Genomic DNA, 16,332 nt, shown 5'->3' on the forward strand with positions numbered 1-16,332 from the left:
CCACTATAATTTCTTAAAATTCACTAAGATAAGAAAAAAAAAGTCTTAAAATTTAACTTTAAAAGATATTATTTGCATCCTTTATTTTTGATGGATTTATTTTTTTAAACAGTTTAAATACTGTAATGCAGACTTTTTGGAGCTCATGGGAATTATTTTTTCCATGTTCACTTGAGAGAAGTGCAATGGAATTAAGGAGCAAAATTAAACCATCTCTAGATTTAGTAGGAGATCTTTAGTTTATTTTTGATATATCTAAAATATTTCAATGTATTTAGAAGGAAAAGAAGAAAGGAAGAAGGAAGGAAAGAAAGAAAGAAAGAAGACAGAAAGGAGGAAAAGGAGGGAGGTGGAAGGAAAGGAATTTTTCTTTAAAATTTTCTTAAAAATTTCACCCAGATAAATGAATATTACCCTTCAGAATACAGGGTAACCATTTATCCAGGTGCTCAAAGTTCAGATATCTTAAAGATTCACACAAGCATTAGATGTCACCAGACAGCTGGCTCTCTGCACTCAGACACCTGAGTCTAGGAAAGCTTCTACAGGACCCCGGGCAACCCCCTACCATACTTGAGGTCAGCAGTCATGTTTACCTCTCTCGGTCCCTGTCAAGCCCCAGCTTCTTTCCCAGACCACAGGGAGGTCAGCCTGCCACGTCTTCGACAGGATCTTGTTGTGCCCTGGTTAATCGTCCCCCGTTACCAACAAAGCTGCATCTTCTGGCCTAGGATCTTCTAGTCTAAATCACCCAAGGCACATACTGCCATGCCCTCTGACTCGCATCCCTGAACCAGAGCCAATGTGTGGGGCTGAGGAAGTGAGAGGGAGGGCAGTGCACCCAGGACTCCTCCTTAGGGCAGTTTTCTGTACACTCCTCAAGCTCTGAATCACACATTCCCTCTCTCCTTCTCTCCAGAAGAAAAACAGGAAGGGTAAAGGTTGGGGGATGAGATTATAATTGGAGTGAAAAAAAAAACACCACTTCACTTAAAAAAAAAAAAAAAAATTCACCCCGACTAAAAAGGAAGAAGTGCTATCCAATTAAGAAGGATATACTGAGATCACTGGGGGTGAGGCGGGGCAGAGGGCAGGGGTGGGTGGATGGGGGAAGGGAACAGAGCAAGCTCCTCCTTCTGGTTGCTTTCTCCCAGTTCCCAAACATCTGTCTTTAATGCTAAAGCCAACACTGGTGTATAGTAATGCTTCAGAACCTAGGTTCATTTCTTCTAGAAAATAAAAAGAATAATCTAAAATAACACATTTATTCTGGGGAAAACAACGCCTTCATGAAACACTCCTGAATGATTTTTAAGAGGGGGAGAATAAAGACGCACGACTGCAAAACTCTGATTTTCTGTTCTCCACAGAAGTCAGGTGAAGACATCCGTGCACCTGTACGTCCTAGGACCTGTTTGTGCACCATCCCCCACAACCCCATAAAAAGAAAAAAAAATCAGTTTTCAAAAATAGAAGTGATACTTGAGCATGAAAACAAGACGTGTGACTTCTGGAAATGTCGATGTTACATGGAGTCCTGAAAAAAGGAATCACAGCCAACCCTGCAAAGGGAACAGCAGCGTGACACCGAGCCCCACAGTGACTGGAGCAGGGTAAAGGGAAGCTGTAGCTCCTCTCTCGCAAGGCCCACATCCGCGGACGTCCCCACAGAGGTCGCAAGAGGACAGCTTCACTTCCGAGTTGTAACTCCTCACCGCTTGTCTCCCTGTGCAGAGGCAGACATCAGTTTACACGGATCCCTTGTTGAGAAACATTTACTCTGCCAAACCTTAAGACCACTTCAGTACATGTCTCAGAGCTTTCCATTCTTCACATAGTTTTATTTTTCTTTACAAGAAACAACTGAAATGCTCAGGAGGGGCCCACGCGGCTAACCAAATCCACGAGAAGAACAACGCCTTCCCCGCACTGTGGCCCCCGCCCGCAGCTGGCCATCGCTGCAACCCCAAGGAGGGGGGAGCAGGGAGCGGGGAGCAGACCACAGCTGCACACTGCAACCCCAAGCACACTCGACTCTCTTCCTGGAACAGGAAAGACTTGAAATTGAGGCTTGTTTAAACTCCTTGACAGTTTATTTTCGAGTATCATTTTCTATGCATTCAAGCAAAGCTCATTAGAACTCCTGAAAAGAGATTTACTGTGGGCTTGATTAAAAACTACAAAAACACAAAGAGAAGCTTGCCTTTGTAATGTGTCTCAATGTTTTAAAATGTTGAGCATACAGCATCTAATTTTACTGTATAAGCTAATATTTTGGGGCAAATTTTATAGCATAAGCTAGTATTTTTTAAAAACTATATAAAGTACCTACAGCACTATAGTAAACCTACCATACAACATAAAAGATTTTTATTTTTACAATTTTTAAAAACACGTTCTATTTTCAAATTTCTTCATGACTTTTTAACTTCATTTTATTTTTAAATATTGTTTATTATTATATATTCTTTAATCTTAGGATCTTCAAAACCGGGTTGGTAAGGTTTTTATTATTTCTGACCTTTCCCGTATTTTCATTTGAAAATGTCCCCCTCCTAAATAAGTTGCTTGCCACAAAAAAATGTACATAGACTTAATCTTTGTTTCTTGAATGTTTAAAATATTCTCCATTTGCTGAAAAAACATCAATTGGAGAATTTCACAACTAGTTTCAATTCCAAAGTTGGATAACTGGGCGCTACCATTGAGTTTCCACCATGTATCCCGTCCTTCCACAGAAAAGAAGGGCCACCCTCAGTGTTTCCCCCAAACCTCCCACAAGAACCTCGGCAAATGCTCTTCCCCAATTCCACCAGGACGCAGATGAGAGGAACTGGCTTGTTGACTCAGAAGGAGAAAGAACTGGTGTTCTTAACCTTCATCTTCAATGATACTCTATTGAACACTACTGACAACATGACCGAGTTCATTTTACTTTAGAGTGTAATTATCTCCAACTCCCGAACACATCAAAACGTTAACGATTCTCATGCATTCTGATGATTCTGAGCCATCAGGAGTATGCACTCAGAATAAGACTTATTACAATTATGGAGATCATACACTCACAGAACGTCACTCTGTGACTGAGTGTAGAGTAGTCCTAACTAACTTGGGTGATCTACAAACCAGATCTCTGCTTTCACATCCTAAATTTTTAATATTTTATCAAGTAAGAAGTGACAAGTAAAATCAAAGAAGCTCAAGTTATTTTCCAAACAGACTATATTTTTCTTGATCTGCTAAACAAAAAAACTGCTATAATGTATAAATTTTAGCAAGATAACAGACTCCGCTAAACCCATCCCAGTCTTTTACACTGCAAATGAGCCTCATGTTCTCTCCTGAAGAAATCCCATTTTAAAACAAAACAGATGGAAGGGATGGTTGGAACAGAAGCAAAACCTTGGATACTACACGTAACGAGACTCACAGTTATGTCAGTTTTTCTTTGTAAATTTTGTAATTGTGAATTAAAAACCTAAAACATGAGGAAAAACCTAAAATTATTAGGAAAAACATCACTTTTTTGTATTCATCTGCTCAATGCTATCACGGGACTTTTTAAAATTATTGTCTTCATTTAAGTGGAAAGCTCACCTCCTACACCCCACTTCCTACACTCTCCCCAACAACCCTCCCCACACACAAGACAGGTGGCCACTGCAAATAAATGAATGAATGAATAAAATGAATGAAGGCTTGGCTTAACTTCTAAAGTGTTAGAAACTCTAGAACACACTTACTTGGTTCATAGTAATCCATGATGGACACCAAAGCATCTTGTGTATTGGAAACTTTAAAGTTTCTCACAGCAGGAATATCCACACAAATCTGGGTTTCGTTTACCTTGAAAAATACAAAAAACTCCTAAGGTGGGTGACAGACAATGTGTTCACGATAAAGCAAAAGACGTTTCTTTTTCTTATCATTTTAGAAAACAGATAGAAACTAATATTTAGGGAGCACTTCTACATGCCCCGTGTTATGGTAAGCACTTTATATAAATTATCTCATTTAACAGGTAAAACAATTCTTACAAGAAAGATATTGTTCTCGCTTCCATTTTACCAAAAGCAATACTGAGAATCAGAGGGGTTAAGTAAGCAGCAAGTCCAAGGATGCATGTTCCTGAGCCCTGGTGCTTCACTCAGTCCCCATCTCACACAAGGTGCCCACCTCAGTTGCTGCTGATAGCTCACGACAGCCCCCTTCTTTGAAGAACTCAAAGCTCACGGGAGCAACCTCACCTGGTAAGTGAGGTAACCCCAGGTGGGGGTTGCACCCCCAACCAAAAACTGATTTGGGGTACAAAAGGCCAGCTCCTTGCCTCCAGGAGGGGCCAATGTGGCAACCAATATTGTTAAAGGAATCTGAAATTGATAAATTCCTTCAAATATTCCATTACTTGCCAATAGTAGTAAATGAAAAGTCAAATTAATCAGTCAGAACATACTGAACACTTGAATTTAGATAACCATTAACAAGTACATCACATAAATAAATAAATAAATAAATGTACATCATAGATACAGGACAAACTCCAAAAACCAATTGCATTATTAAATAAAAACCTTAAACTTGTTTTTCATGTTCCAAATCAAGCCCATGGTATTCAAGCGGTATGTCATATATGAAAACTCTTGAACTGAAAAAGAAGCTACAGACTTTGGATGAGTTTTAACAGGGTTTTGGCCAGAGTGGTTTTTAAAGTCCTAAAACAAATGAGAACATCCAGGAACTAGTTTTCTTAAAGTATATATATATATTGCTAAGGCAATATATTTCTGATTCATACTTGGCAAAACTAGAATAAGAAACGTAGGGAATTCCCTCAACATAATATGAAATCCTAAGAACACTTAGAACTCAATTCGATTCAATCTAAGAGTTTCATATAGATGTTAGAAAAAAAGAATAAATTATATGCCAGCAGTTTTGGGACATAACAAGTACAGTCGAATTCTTCACTTACGTTTCTCTCACATATTTTATGCACCTTATTCTTGGATCAGTAATTTTCATAAAACAATGAGAAGATTATATGAAAATTATATAATAATCAAACCTCTGAGAATATTCTTCTATGATTTAAGCACCTAATATATTCATTGGAGAAATATTAACCCCTTTGGGATTTATTAAAAACTCCATGAAAGCATTTTAAAACTTGTAATTAAAGCTTTTATCATCAGCATTTAAAGAGATAATTTTAGGGATGCCTGGGTGGCTCAGTCGGTTAAGCATCTGCCTTCGGCTCAGGTCATGATCTCAGGGTCCTGGAATCGAGCCCCGCGTCGGGCTCCCTGCTCAGTGGGGAACCTGCTTCTCCCTCTGCCTGCAGCTCCCCCTGCCTGTGCTCTCTCTCTCTCAAACAAATAAATTAAAAAAAAAAAAAGATAATTTTAGCAATTCCCTGAGGCAGAGCAGTTCTCAAACTGAGACCTGGACCAAATTTCTGAAATTACAATGTTACAGTTTCTACATAGTTTATACATCTGGCATGAAATACTGATTTAGTTATCAAGACTTTCATCAGGCTCATCATTAACAGTATTCTCTTTAAGTTGATTTTACAGTGATGTCTTTTCAGTGGGGATAAACATAAGGTTGCCCTGTTAGGGTCATTCGGGGACACAAAAAGCTGAAATAAAGACAAAGTAAATAGGCCCAGAGTAAGGCAGACTTTCCAAGACAATAAATGGCATTTTGTCACCAGTCACCTACGTGAAACTTACGTCTTACAACTTACAGAATCTAAATATAAGTTGACTTTTCCATGATCATGTTCTACTTTCCTCACAGTCTCGCTCAGAGGAATTGCATCGGAAGGCAAGGTGAAACCACTGAGGAGGTTCACTTCCATAAGGGCCATGCCGCTTCTAGCCGGGCCCAAAAACCTACAGCAAAGAGGAAAGGATGGAAGGAAGAACACCCTTTAGGAAAACAGTTTTAATTTTCATGTGAAGAGAGTTTGCCTACCTACCTACTCTCTTCACATGAACTCTCTTCATGTGAAGGCAAACTCTCTTCACATGAAAATTAAAACTGTCAAGTGTTATTCCAAATACTTACCGCTTAGTTGAAGTAAACAATCTCATAGGAAATTATTACAAAACGGGTAATCCTTTCCTTACAGGTATGAAATTCTTATAATTTTCGACCATATGAGGAATAATGATTTAACAACGCATTCACTTGACATGAAACGCCTGCAATGTGTCAGCCTTGTGCCCACAGATTTGTAACAAGTACAACCTGGACGCCCTTTCAGTGGGCAACGCTGTGTACTAGGGGTGATTCCAAACTGAATCGCATTTTTCATTTTCTCAGAAGTTGACAGCCCTGAGCTTTCCAGCTGAAAGCCAGGAACTGAAAAAGAAACTGAAAACTTGACCACTTAAGCAGGAGACCACCGCCAAGTCTTTAGCAATCTTCTCTTCATCTGGTTTTAGAAAAAGAAGACCAGTAGGGAGAGTCCTTCCCTTTTTCTCCAAAATGTACTTGGAGCACATTTTGTGTTTTCTGTGGCCACCTGGCGAGAATCCCAAGCCTTGGAAAATTCTGTGACACTACCTTGTTCACGCACCCTGTTGTGCACAACGTGAGCATCAAAGGATCTGCGCACCAAGGGCGTTTCAGCTCCTTTAAAATAAACAGTTTTCTACAATGAATAGGTGGCAAGAGCTTTTTGTTTGGAGCAGAAAGAGCCCAGTGTGGTTATGGAAAGAAGTCTGCCTACAACGTGAAAGGATCGGAGCACTGTTACGTGAGTTCCTGTTGTCCTTTCAGACGGCAAAAGCAAGAAGGGCTGGTAGAGAATCTTGCTTCTGAGAGCGGCAAACCAAAGGCTGCCAAACACGACTGACTGAAGAGCCACACAGTCCAACTGCTGACGACATCTGGCTCAGCAATCGCAAACAAGTGAAACCATCTGCAGAGTGATACACTCGGCCAAGAGAGATGCTGCTGAAAACTAATAGGTGCATTGCAGCTCGAGGTGTTTGTGTCAGGGCAAACATTAAAGAGGAGAAGAACAGCCAATCTGCTTCAATATGATGACTTTTGGGACACCATCCAAAGTGCCTTGGTTGACCTGGTCTTTCTACCAGCCCAGGGCAGAATTTGTTAAATGCCCACGCCACACACAGAAAACCTCATCTGAGGTGAGTAAGGGCTTGGACCCTACGGATGGGAATAAAGCACCTAAAATATCAGTTTTTTCTTTTTATTAAGTGCCACTGAAAAATTTCACTGAAAATTTTACTTGTATTCATACCAGATTTTTCTCAGAAGACTAGTAGCAGCATCCAAGTCCTTTTTACCAACCGCTACTCTCACATGAAAACACTTCCCTTCTCTAGTTTCTCCCCAAAGAAGGGAAAAAAAGGTATATATCCTCTATCTATCAAAGTCTACCACCCATCTGATTCCTGATGACAGGTTAAGATTTGGAATCCCACATCCTTTCATGAGCCCTTGTAAGTAATAATACCCCATCCCGATCTGAATCCTGGTTTCACCTAATTTTCCTCATCTGTTTCTTCAATTGACCTCCCTAAGAGGTAAAATCCCTCTCATAGCTCCAAAGACTTTTCTTCTTTGCCGATTTCAAAACTAGAATTTTAGACTTATTTAGAAGACTTATTTTTATTAATTTCTCTCTGTCTCCCCTCCAAACAGTAAGTTCCATGAAGACAGGGCCTGTATCTTTTTTAGATCACCGTTATATTCCAACATCTGACACTGTGGCTTGGCACATAATGGAGACTCAACTAATATTTACTGAATGAATGAATGAGAGAATGACAAAAGCAGGGATAATAATACCACCTACTTTATAGAGTTATTGTAACGATTAAATGAGATGCATGTGAAAGTGCCCGGCATATAAGTTTGTGATAAATGTAGCTTATTATTACTTGCAATAATAATAACTTGATGCTGTTATTTTAGAAAAGAACCCAATTATAAGCTTCATAAAGAAGAGTGGGAGTCCTACTTTCTTCTCAGCTAAAAAGGAAGCCACTGAAGGAATCCTGCTATCCCCCTGCTGTGGGTCCAAAATGCCCACGAAGGGAACGAATGGGACAAACACAGGTGACATTTTATATCAAAATCATGAACATGAAGGCCCAAAGATAGTACAGACGGTAACAGTAATGGAGGAGATTGGATTCAAGCGATGGCTAAAAAGGTTGGCCACCTGGAGAAACACCCAGTGATGACCCTGAGGAGCATCTGGCAGCTCAGGACCATGTCAGTGACTTCCAGCCCAACAACAAGCCCAGTTCAACCAGAACACTAGGGGGTATTTAAAAAGAACAGACAGCAGCTCCTCAGTATTAGTGCACCTTCACAGTAACTCCCAACTTCACAGCAAATCATGCAGAGGTAAGAGGATAGACTGACAAGGAAGAAACTGTAAAGTCTCCTGGTTCAAGAACCTTCTAAAGGATTTGCTCTCAAACCTGTATGTGCATTAGAAAACCAAGAAAGCTGAAGAAGGCAGCTTCACAGACTCTGAATCTGTTAAGTCAGCAGGTCTGAGTCGGAACCCCTTTTCCTTTTGACTTAACAAGATCCTCAGATGCTTTGGATACAGACTGAATTTAAGAATCACCTTATTAAGTACTCCCAGAAGCTAAAAGTGCCTATTTATCCAAGGTGAAGACCTTCTAAACTGAAATATTTTCACTGTGTCTAAAAACACTATTCTCTTCACTAAACTTGCACGTTCTTATGAAGTCTTATGAACTTCTTATGAAGTTCTATGAAGTTAAAAGCATAACACTAAAGGTTAAATATAAACCTGGAATAATTATTTAACAGAAAATTACTAATCAAGGAATAACGAATTTTAGAGTGTTAAACATGATTGGTTAATTTAAAGTTTTCATAAATTAAGACCTACATTTTATTAAATTTTTCTATTCAAAGTTATGATAAATACAAGAAAAACTTGTAAATAATTTTGAACACATTGAGAAATACTTTAATTAAGCAGTATTTCTAGTTTGTAATCTGAAGTGTATTAAATAACTGAAATCTTTGTTAAATGTAACTCCTTATATATTTTTTTAAAGATTTTATTTATTTATTTGACAGAGAGAGAGAGCACAAGTAGGGGAAGCAGCATGGGCAGAGGGAGAGGGAGAAGCTCCCGCTGAGCAAGGAGCCCGATGCGGGGCTCAGGACTCTGAGATCATGACCTGAGCCGAAGGCAGATGCTTAACCAACTGAGCCACCCAGGCACCCCTGTAACTCCTTATATTGATATAGTTGGATAACTACATATATATAAATTTCCAAATCTGGGGCACCTGGGTGGCTCAGTCGGTTAAGCGTCTGACTCTTGATTTCTGCTCAGGTCATGATCTCAGGGTGATGAGATCAAGCCCCGCCTCAGGCTCCAAGTTGGGCATGGAGCTTGCTTAGGGTTCTCTCTCTCCCTCTCCCACTGCCCCTCCCCCATCACATGTGCTCTCTCTCTCTCCCCCCCACCACCACTCATAAATAAATAAATAAATAAATAAATAAATAAATAAATCTATCTTCAAATCTATTTTAAAAAAGAGAGAAAGGGAGGGGGGCGGAGCAAGATGGCAGAGGAGTAGGAGACCTGGATTTCGTCTCCTCTCAGGAATTCAGCTGGATAGGGATCAAACCATTCTGAACACCTACAAACTCAACAGGAGATCGAAGAAAAGAATAGCAACAACTCTCTGAACAGAAAAGCGACCACTTTCTGGAAGGTAGGACGTGCGGAGAAGTGAATCCGAGGCGATATTCGGGAGGATAGACGGCGGGGGAGGGGCCTCCGTCAGCCGCTTCTGGCAAGTGATAGAGCCACGGAGCACAAAATCGGAACTTTTAGAAGTCTACTCCGCGGAGGGACGTCACTCTGGTGGCGAAGTGGGGGGTGGAACCCTCGCGGGACAGTGTGGTCTCAGGACCCTCGGGCTCACAGAAAGACCGGGGGTGCCTGAGTGCGGCAGAGCTCCCAGGTATCCGAGCAGGGAAGCCGGCTGCAGAGACGGAGCCCAGGCGCGGGCTCTCAGCTCGGGGTTGCTATAAACCGTGATCCGCGGCACAGTCGGGCCACTTCTCCTCCAGCAGGGACCCAACAAGCGGCAGATCCGGGGAGACTCACCTTCTTCCCCCGGGAGGAGAGGTGCGGGAGCGCACCGCGGGGATCTGCTGGGCTTGGAGACTCCACCCGGGGTCGGGTGCCAGATAGAAAGGCGCGGTCACAGGCCGGGTGAGCACAGAGTGTGGCCGGAGACCGGGGAGACGGGAGTGACTGACGGCTTTTCTCTGGGGGCTCGCTGAGGAGCGGGACCCCGAGTTCTCGGCTCGCCGGGGCGGAGACTGGGAGGCCGCCATTTTCACTCTCCGCCTCCAAAGCTGTACGGAAAGCTTGCAGGGAACAAAAGCTCCGGAGAGCAAACCCGAGCAGATTACTTAGCCCAGACCGGCAAGGGCGGGGCAAGACATTTGGGGACCACGGCAACAGGCCCCTCCCCCAGAAGATCAGCGAGAACAGCCAGCCAAGACCAAGTTTACCGATCAATGAGAACAGCAGAACTCCAGCGCTAGGGGAATACTGCACCTAGAATTCATGGCTTTTTTACCATGATTCTTTAGTCTTTCAAAGTTAATTATTTTTTTTAACTGTCTTTTTTTCTTTTTTCCTTTTTTCTTTTTTTTTGAATTTTTCTTTTTCCCTTTTTCAACCAACATCTTATCAATCCCTTTTTTAAAAAAAAAAACATTTTTATTTTTCATTTTTAAAGTCATATTCTATCCCTTCATAGTAGTTACCCGTATTTTTGGCATATATATATAAGTTGTTCTCTCTTTAAAATCTTGAGATAGTTTCTTCTAACAGATCAAAATATACTCTAAATCTCTAGTGTATGGTTTTTTTCTACTCCCCTGCCTGATCACATTCTCTCCCTTTTTTCTTTCTTTCCTTTTTTTTTTTATCCTCTTCTTTCTTTTTTCAAACAACTTATCAAATCCTTTTTTAAAATTTTTTATAATTTCCATCTTTACAGTCATATTCCATCCCTTCATCATATCAACCCTTACTTTTGTACATATATAAGTTTTTCTTTCTTTAAAATTTTGGGAGGGACTTTCTTTTAACAGACCAAAATACACCCAAAATCTAGTGTGTGGCACTGATCTATAATCCAGCCAGATCATACTTGATCACATTCTGTTTTTGTTTTGTTTTGTTTTGTTCTGCTTTTGTTTGTTTTTATCTTTATCTTTTTCTTTTTTCTTTTTTTCTTTCCTTTTCTTTTTTCTCTCTTTCCCTTTCTTTTCCCACTGCTTCAGGTCTTTTCTGATTTGTTTAGAGTATATTTTCTGGGGATGTTGTTACCCTGCTAGCATTTTGTTCTCTCATTAATCTATTCTCCTCTGCACAAAATGACAAGACAGAAAAAATCACCTCAACAAAAAGAACAAGAGGTAGTACCGACTGCCAGGGACCTACTCAATACGGACATTAGTACGATGTCAGATCTAGAGTTCAGAATCATCACTTTAAAGATACTAGCTGGGCTTGAAAAAAACATGGAAGTTATTAGAGAAACCCTTTCTGGAGAAGTAAAAGAACTAAAATCTAACCAAGTAGAAATCAAAAAGGCTATCAATGAGGTGCAATCAAATATGGGGGCGCTAACTGCTAGGATAAATGAGGCAGAAGAGAGAATCAGTGAGATAGAAGACCAAATGATGGAAAATAAAGAAGCTGAGAAAAAGAGAGATAAACAACTACTGGATCACGAGGGCAGAATTCGAGAGATAAACGATACCATAAGACGAAACAACATTAGAATAATTGGGATCCCACAAGAAGAAGAAAGAGAGAGAGGGGCAGAAGGTATAATGGAGCAAATTATAGCAGAGAACTTCCCTAATTTGGGGAAGGAAACAGGCATCAAAATCCAGGAGGCACAGAGAACCCCTCTCAAAATCAATAAAAATAGGTCAACACCCCGACATCTAATAGTAAAACTTACGAGTCTCAGAGACAAAGAGAAAATCCTGAAAGCAGCTCGGGAGAAGAGATATGTAACCTACAATGGTAGAAACATTAGATTGGCAACAGACCTATCCACAGAGACCTGGCAGGCCAGAAAGGACTGGCAGGACATATTCAGAGCACTAAATGAGAAAAATATGCAGCCAAGAATACTATATCCAGCTAGGCTGTCATTGAAAATTGAAGGAGAGATAAAAAGCTTCCAGGACAAACAAAAACTAAAGGAATTTGCCAACACGAAACCAGCCCTACAACAAATATTGAAAGGGGTCCTCTAAGCAAAGAGAGAGCCTAAAAGCAACATAGACCAGAAAGGAACACAAACAATATACAGTAACAGTCACTTTACAGGCAATACAATGGCACTGAATTCCTATCTTTCAATAGTTACCCTGAATGTAAATGGGCTAAATGCCCCAATCAAAAGACACAGGCTATCAGATTGGATTAAAAAACAAGACCCATCGATATGCTGTCTGCAAGAGACTCATTTTAGACCCAAAGACACCCCCAGATTGAAAGTGAGGGGGTGGAAAACCATTTACCATGCTAATGGACACCAAAAGAAAGCTGGGGTGGCAATCCTTATATCAGACAAATTAGATTTTAAACCAAAGACTGTAATAAGAGATGAGGAAGGACACTATATCATACTTAAAGGGTCTATCCAACAAGAAGATCTAACAATTGTAAATATCTATGCCCCTAACAGGGGAGCAGCCAATTATATAAGGCAATTAATAACAAAAGCAAAGAAACACATCGACAACAATACAATAATAGTGGGGGACTTTAACACCCCCCTCACTGAAATGGACAGATCGTCTAAGCAAAAGATCAACAAGGAAATAAAGACTTTAAATGACACACTGGACCAAATGGACTTCACAGACATATTCAGAACATTCCATCCCAAAGCAACGGAATACACATTCTTCTCTAGTGCCCATGGAACATTCTCCAGAATCGATCACATCCTAGGTCATAAATCAGGTCTCAACTGGTACCAGAAGATTGGGATCATCCCCTGCATATTTTCAGACCACAATGCTTTGAAACTAGAACTCAATCACAAGAGGAAAGTCGGAAAGAACTCAAATACATGGAGGCTAAAGAGCATCCTACTGAAGAATGAATGGGTCAACCAGGAAATTAAAGAAGAATTTAAAAAATTCATGGAAACCAATGAAAATGAACACAACTATTCAAAATCTTTGGGATACAGCAAAGGCAGTCCTAAGAGGAAAGTATATAGCAATACAAGCCTTTCTCAAGAAACAAGAAAGGTCTCAAGTACACAACCTAACCCTACACCTAAAGGAGCTGGAGAAAGAACAGCAAATAAAGCCTAAACCCAGCAGGAGAAGAGAAATAATAAAGATCAGAGCAGAAATCAATGAAATAGAAACTAAAAGAACAGTAGAACAGATCAACGAAACTAGGAGCTGGTTCTTTGAAAGAATTAACAAGATTGATAAGCCCCTGGCCAGACTTATCAAAAAGAAAAGAGAAATGACCCAAATCAACAAAATCATGAATGAAAGAGGAGAAATCACAACCAACACCAAAGAAATACAAACAATTATAAGAACATATTATGAGCAACTCTATGCCAGCAAATTAGATAACCTGGAAGTAATGGATGCATTCCTAGAGATGTATCAACTACCAAAACTGAAGCAGGAAGAAATAGAAAACCTGAACAGACCTATAACCACTAAGGAAATAGAAGCAGTCATCAAAAATCTCCCAAAACACAAAAGCCCAGGGCCAGATGGCTTCCCAGGGGAATTCTACCAAATATTTCAAGAAGAATTAATACCTATCCTTCTGAAACTGTTCCAAAAAATAGAAATGGAAGGAAAACTTCCAAACTCATTTTATGAGGCCAGCATTACCTTGATCCCAAAACCAGACAAAGACCCCATCAAAAAGGAGAATTACAGACCAATATCCCTGATGAACATGGATGCAAAAATTCTCACCAAAATACTAGCCAATAGGATCCAACAGTACATTAAAAGGATTATTCACCACGACCAAGTCGGATTTATCCCTGGGCTGCAAGGTTGGTTCAACATCCGAAAATCAATCAACGTGATACAATACATTAACAAAAGAAAGAACAAGAATCATATGATCCTCTCAATAGATGCAGAAAAAGCATTTGACAAAGTACAGCATCCTTTCTTGATCAAAACTCTTCAGAGTATAGGGATAGAGGGTACATACCTCAATATCATAAAAGCCATCTATGAAAAACCTACAGCGAATATCATTCTCAATGGGGAAAAACTGAGAGCTTTCCCCCTAAGGTCAGGAACGCGGCAGGGATGTCCACTATCACCACTGCTATTCAACATAGTATTGGAAGTCCTAGCCACAGCAATCAGACAACAAAAAGAAATCAAAGGCATCCAAATTGGCAAAGAAGAAGTCAAACTCTCACTCTTTGCAGATGATATGATACTTTATGTGGAAAATCCCAAAGACTCCACCCCAAAACTGCTAGAACTCATACAGGAATTCAGTCAAGTGGCAGGATATAAAATCAATGCACAGAAGTCAGTGGCATTCCTATACACCAACAACAAGTCAGAAGAAAGAGAAATTAAGGAGTCGATCCCATTTACAATTGCACCCAAAACCATAAGATACCTAGGAATAAATCTAACCAAAGAGGCAAAGGATCTGTACTCAGAAAACTATAAAATACTCATGAAAGAAATTGAGGAAGACACAAAGAAATGGAAAAACGTTCCATGCTCATGGATTGGAAGAACAAATATTGTGAAGATGTCAATCCTACCTAGAGCAATCTACACATTCAATGCAATCCCCATCAAAATACCATCCACTTTCTTCAAAGAAATGGAACAAATAATCCTAAAATTTGTATGGAACCAGAAAAGACCCCGCATAGCCAGAGGAATGTTGAAAAAGAAAAGCAAAGCTGGCGGCATCACAATTCCAGACTTCCAGCTCTACTACAAAGCTGTCATCATCAAGACAGTATGGTACTGGCACAAAAACAGACACATAGATCAATGGAACAGAATAGAGAGCCCAGAAATGGACCCTCAACTATACGGTCAACTAATCTTTGACAAAGCAGGAAAGAATGTCCAATGGAAAAAAGACAGTCTCTTCAACAAATGGTGTTGGGAAAATTGGACAGCCACATGCAGAAGAATGAAACTGGACCATTTCCTTACACCACACACAAAAATAGACTCCAAATGGTTGAAAGACCTCAATGTGAGACAGGAGTCCATCAAAATCCTAAAGGAGAACACAGGCAGCAACCTCTTCGACCTCAGCCGCAGCAACTTCTTCCTAGAAACATCGCCAAAGGCAAGGGAAGCAAGGGCAAAAATGAACTATTGGGACTTCATCAAGATAAAAAGCTTTTGCAAAGCAAAGGAAACAGTCAACAAAACCAAAAGACAACTGACAGAATGGGAGAAGATATTTGCAAATGACATATCAGATAAAGGGCTAGTATCCAAAATCTATAAAGAACTCATCAAACTCAACACCAAAAGAACAAAGAATCCAATCAAGAAATGGGCAGAAGACATGAACAGACATTTTTCCAAAGAAGACATCCAAATGGCCAACAGACACATGAAAAAGTGTTCAATATCGCTCGGCATCAGGGAAATCCAAATCAAAACCTCAATGAGATACCACCTCACACCAGTCAGAATGGCTAAAATTAACAAGTCAGGAAATGACAGATGTTGGCGGGGATGCGGAGAAAGGGGAACCCTCCTACACTGTTGGTGGGAATGCAAGCTGGTGCAGCCACTCTGGAAAACAGTATGGAGGTTCCTCAAAAAGTTGAAAATAGAGCTACGATATGAGCCAGCAATTGCACTCCTGGGTATTTACCCCAAAGATACAAAAGTAGGGACCCGAAAGGCTACGTGCACCCAGATGTTTATAGCAGCAATGTCCACAATAGCCAAACTGTGGAAAGAGCCAAGATGTCCATCGACAGATGAATGGATAAAGAAGATGTGGTATATATATACAATGGAATATTATGCAGCCATCAAAAGGAATAAGATCTTGCCATTTGCAACAACGTGGATAGAACTGGAGGGTATTATGCTGAGCGAAATAAGTCAAACAGAGAAAGACATGTATCATATGACCTCACTGATATGAGGAATTCTTAATCTCAGGAAACAAACTGAGGGTTGCTGGAGTGGGGGGTGGGGTGGGAGGGATGGGGTGACTGGGTGATGGACACTGGGGAGGGTATGTGT

General features: G+C 40.4%; 1 protein-coding gene across 2 annotated transcripts in view; it reads right to left on the reverse strand.

Annotated features, from left to right (window-relative positions):
* Positions 1–348: 348 nt before the first annotated feature.
* CD109 (CD109 molecule) overlaps positions 349–16,332 on the reverse strand; it is a 130,570-nt gene continuing 114,586 nt past the window's right edge. For both annotated transcript variants that reach the window (XM_032409454.1, XM_032409455.1), the window contains 3 exons: positions 5,753–5,900; positions 3,747–3,849; positions 349–1,726 (listed from right to left, as the gene is read on the reverse strand). In XM_032409454.1, the coding sequence (XP_032265345.1) occupies positions 1,551–1,726; positions 3,747–3,849; positions 5,753–5,900 (427 nt within the window). In that variant the 3' untranslated portion in view covers positions 349–1,550. The remainder of the gene's footprint in view (positions 1,727–3,746; positions 3,850–5,752; positions 5,901–16,332) is intronic.

Source organism: Phoca vitulina, unplaced genomic scaffold, assembly GCF_004348235.1.
Source record: "Phoca vitulina isolate PV1807 unplaced genomic scaffold, GSC_HSeal_1.0 scaffold11, whole genome shotgun sequence".
Taxonomy (NCBI): Eukaryota; Metazoa; Chordata; class Mammalia; order Carnivora; family Phocidae; genus Phoca; species Phoca vitulina.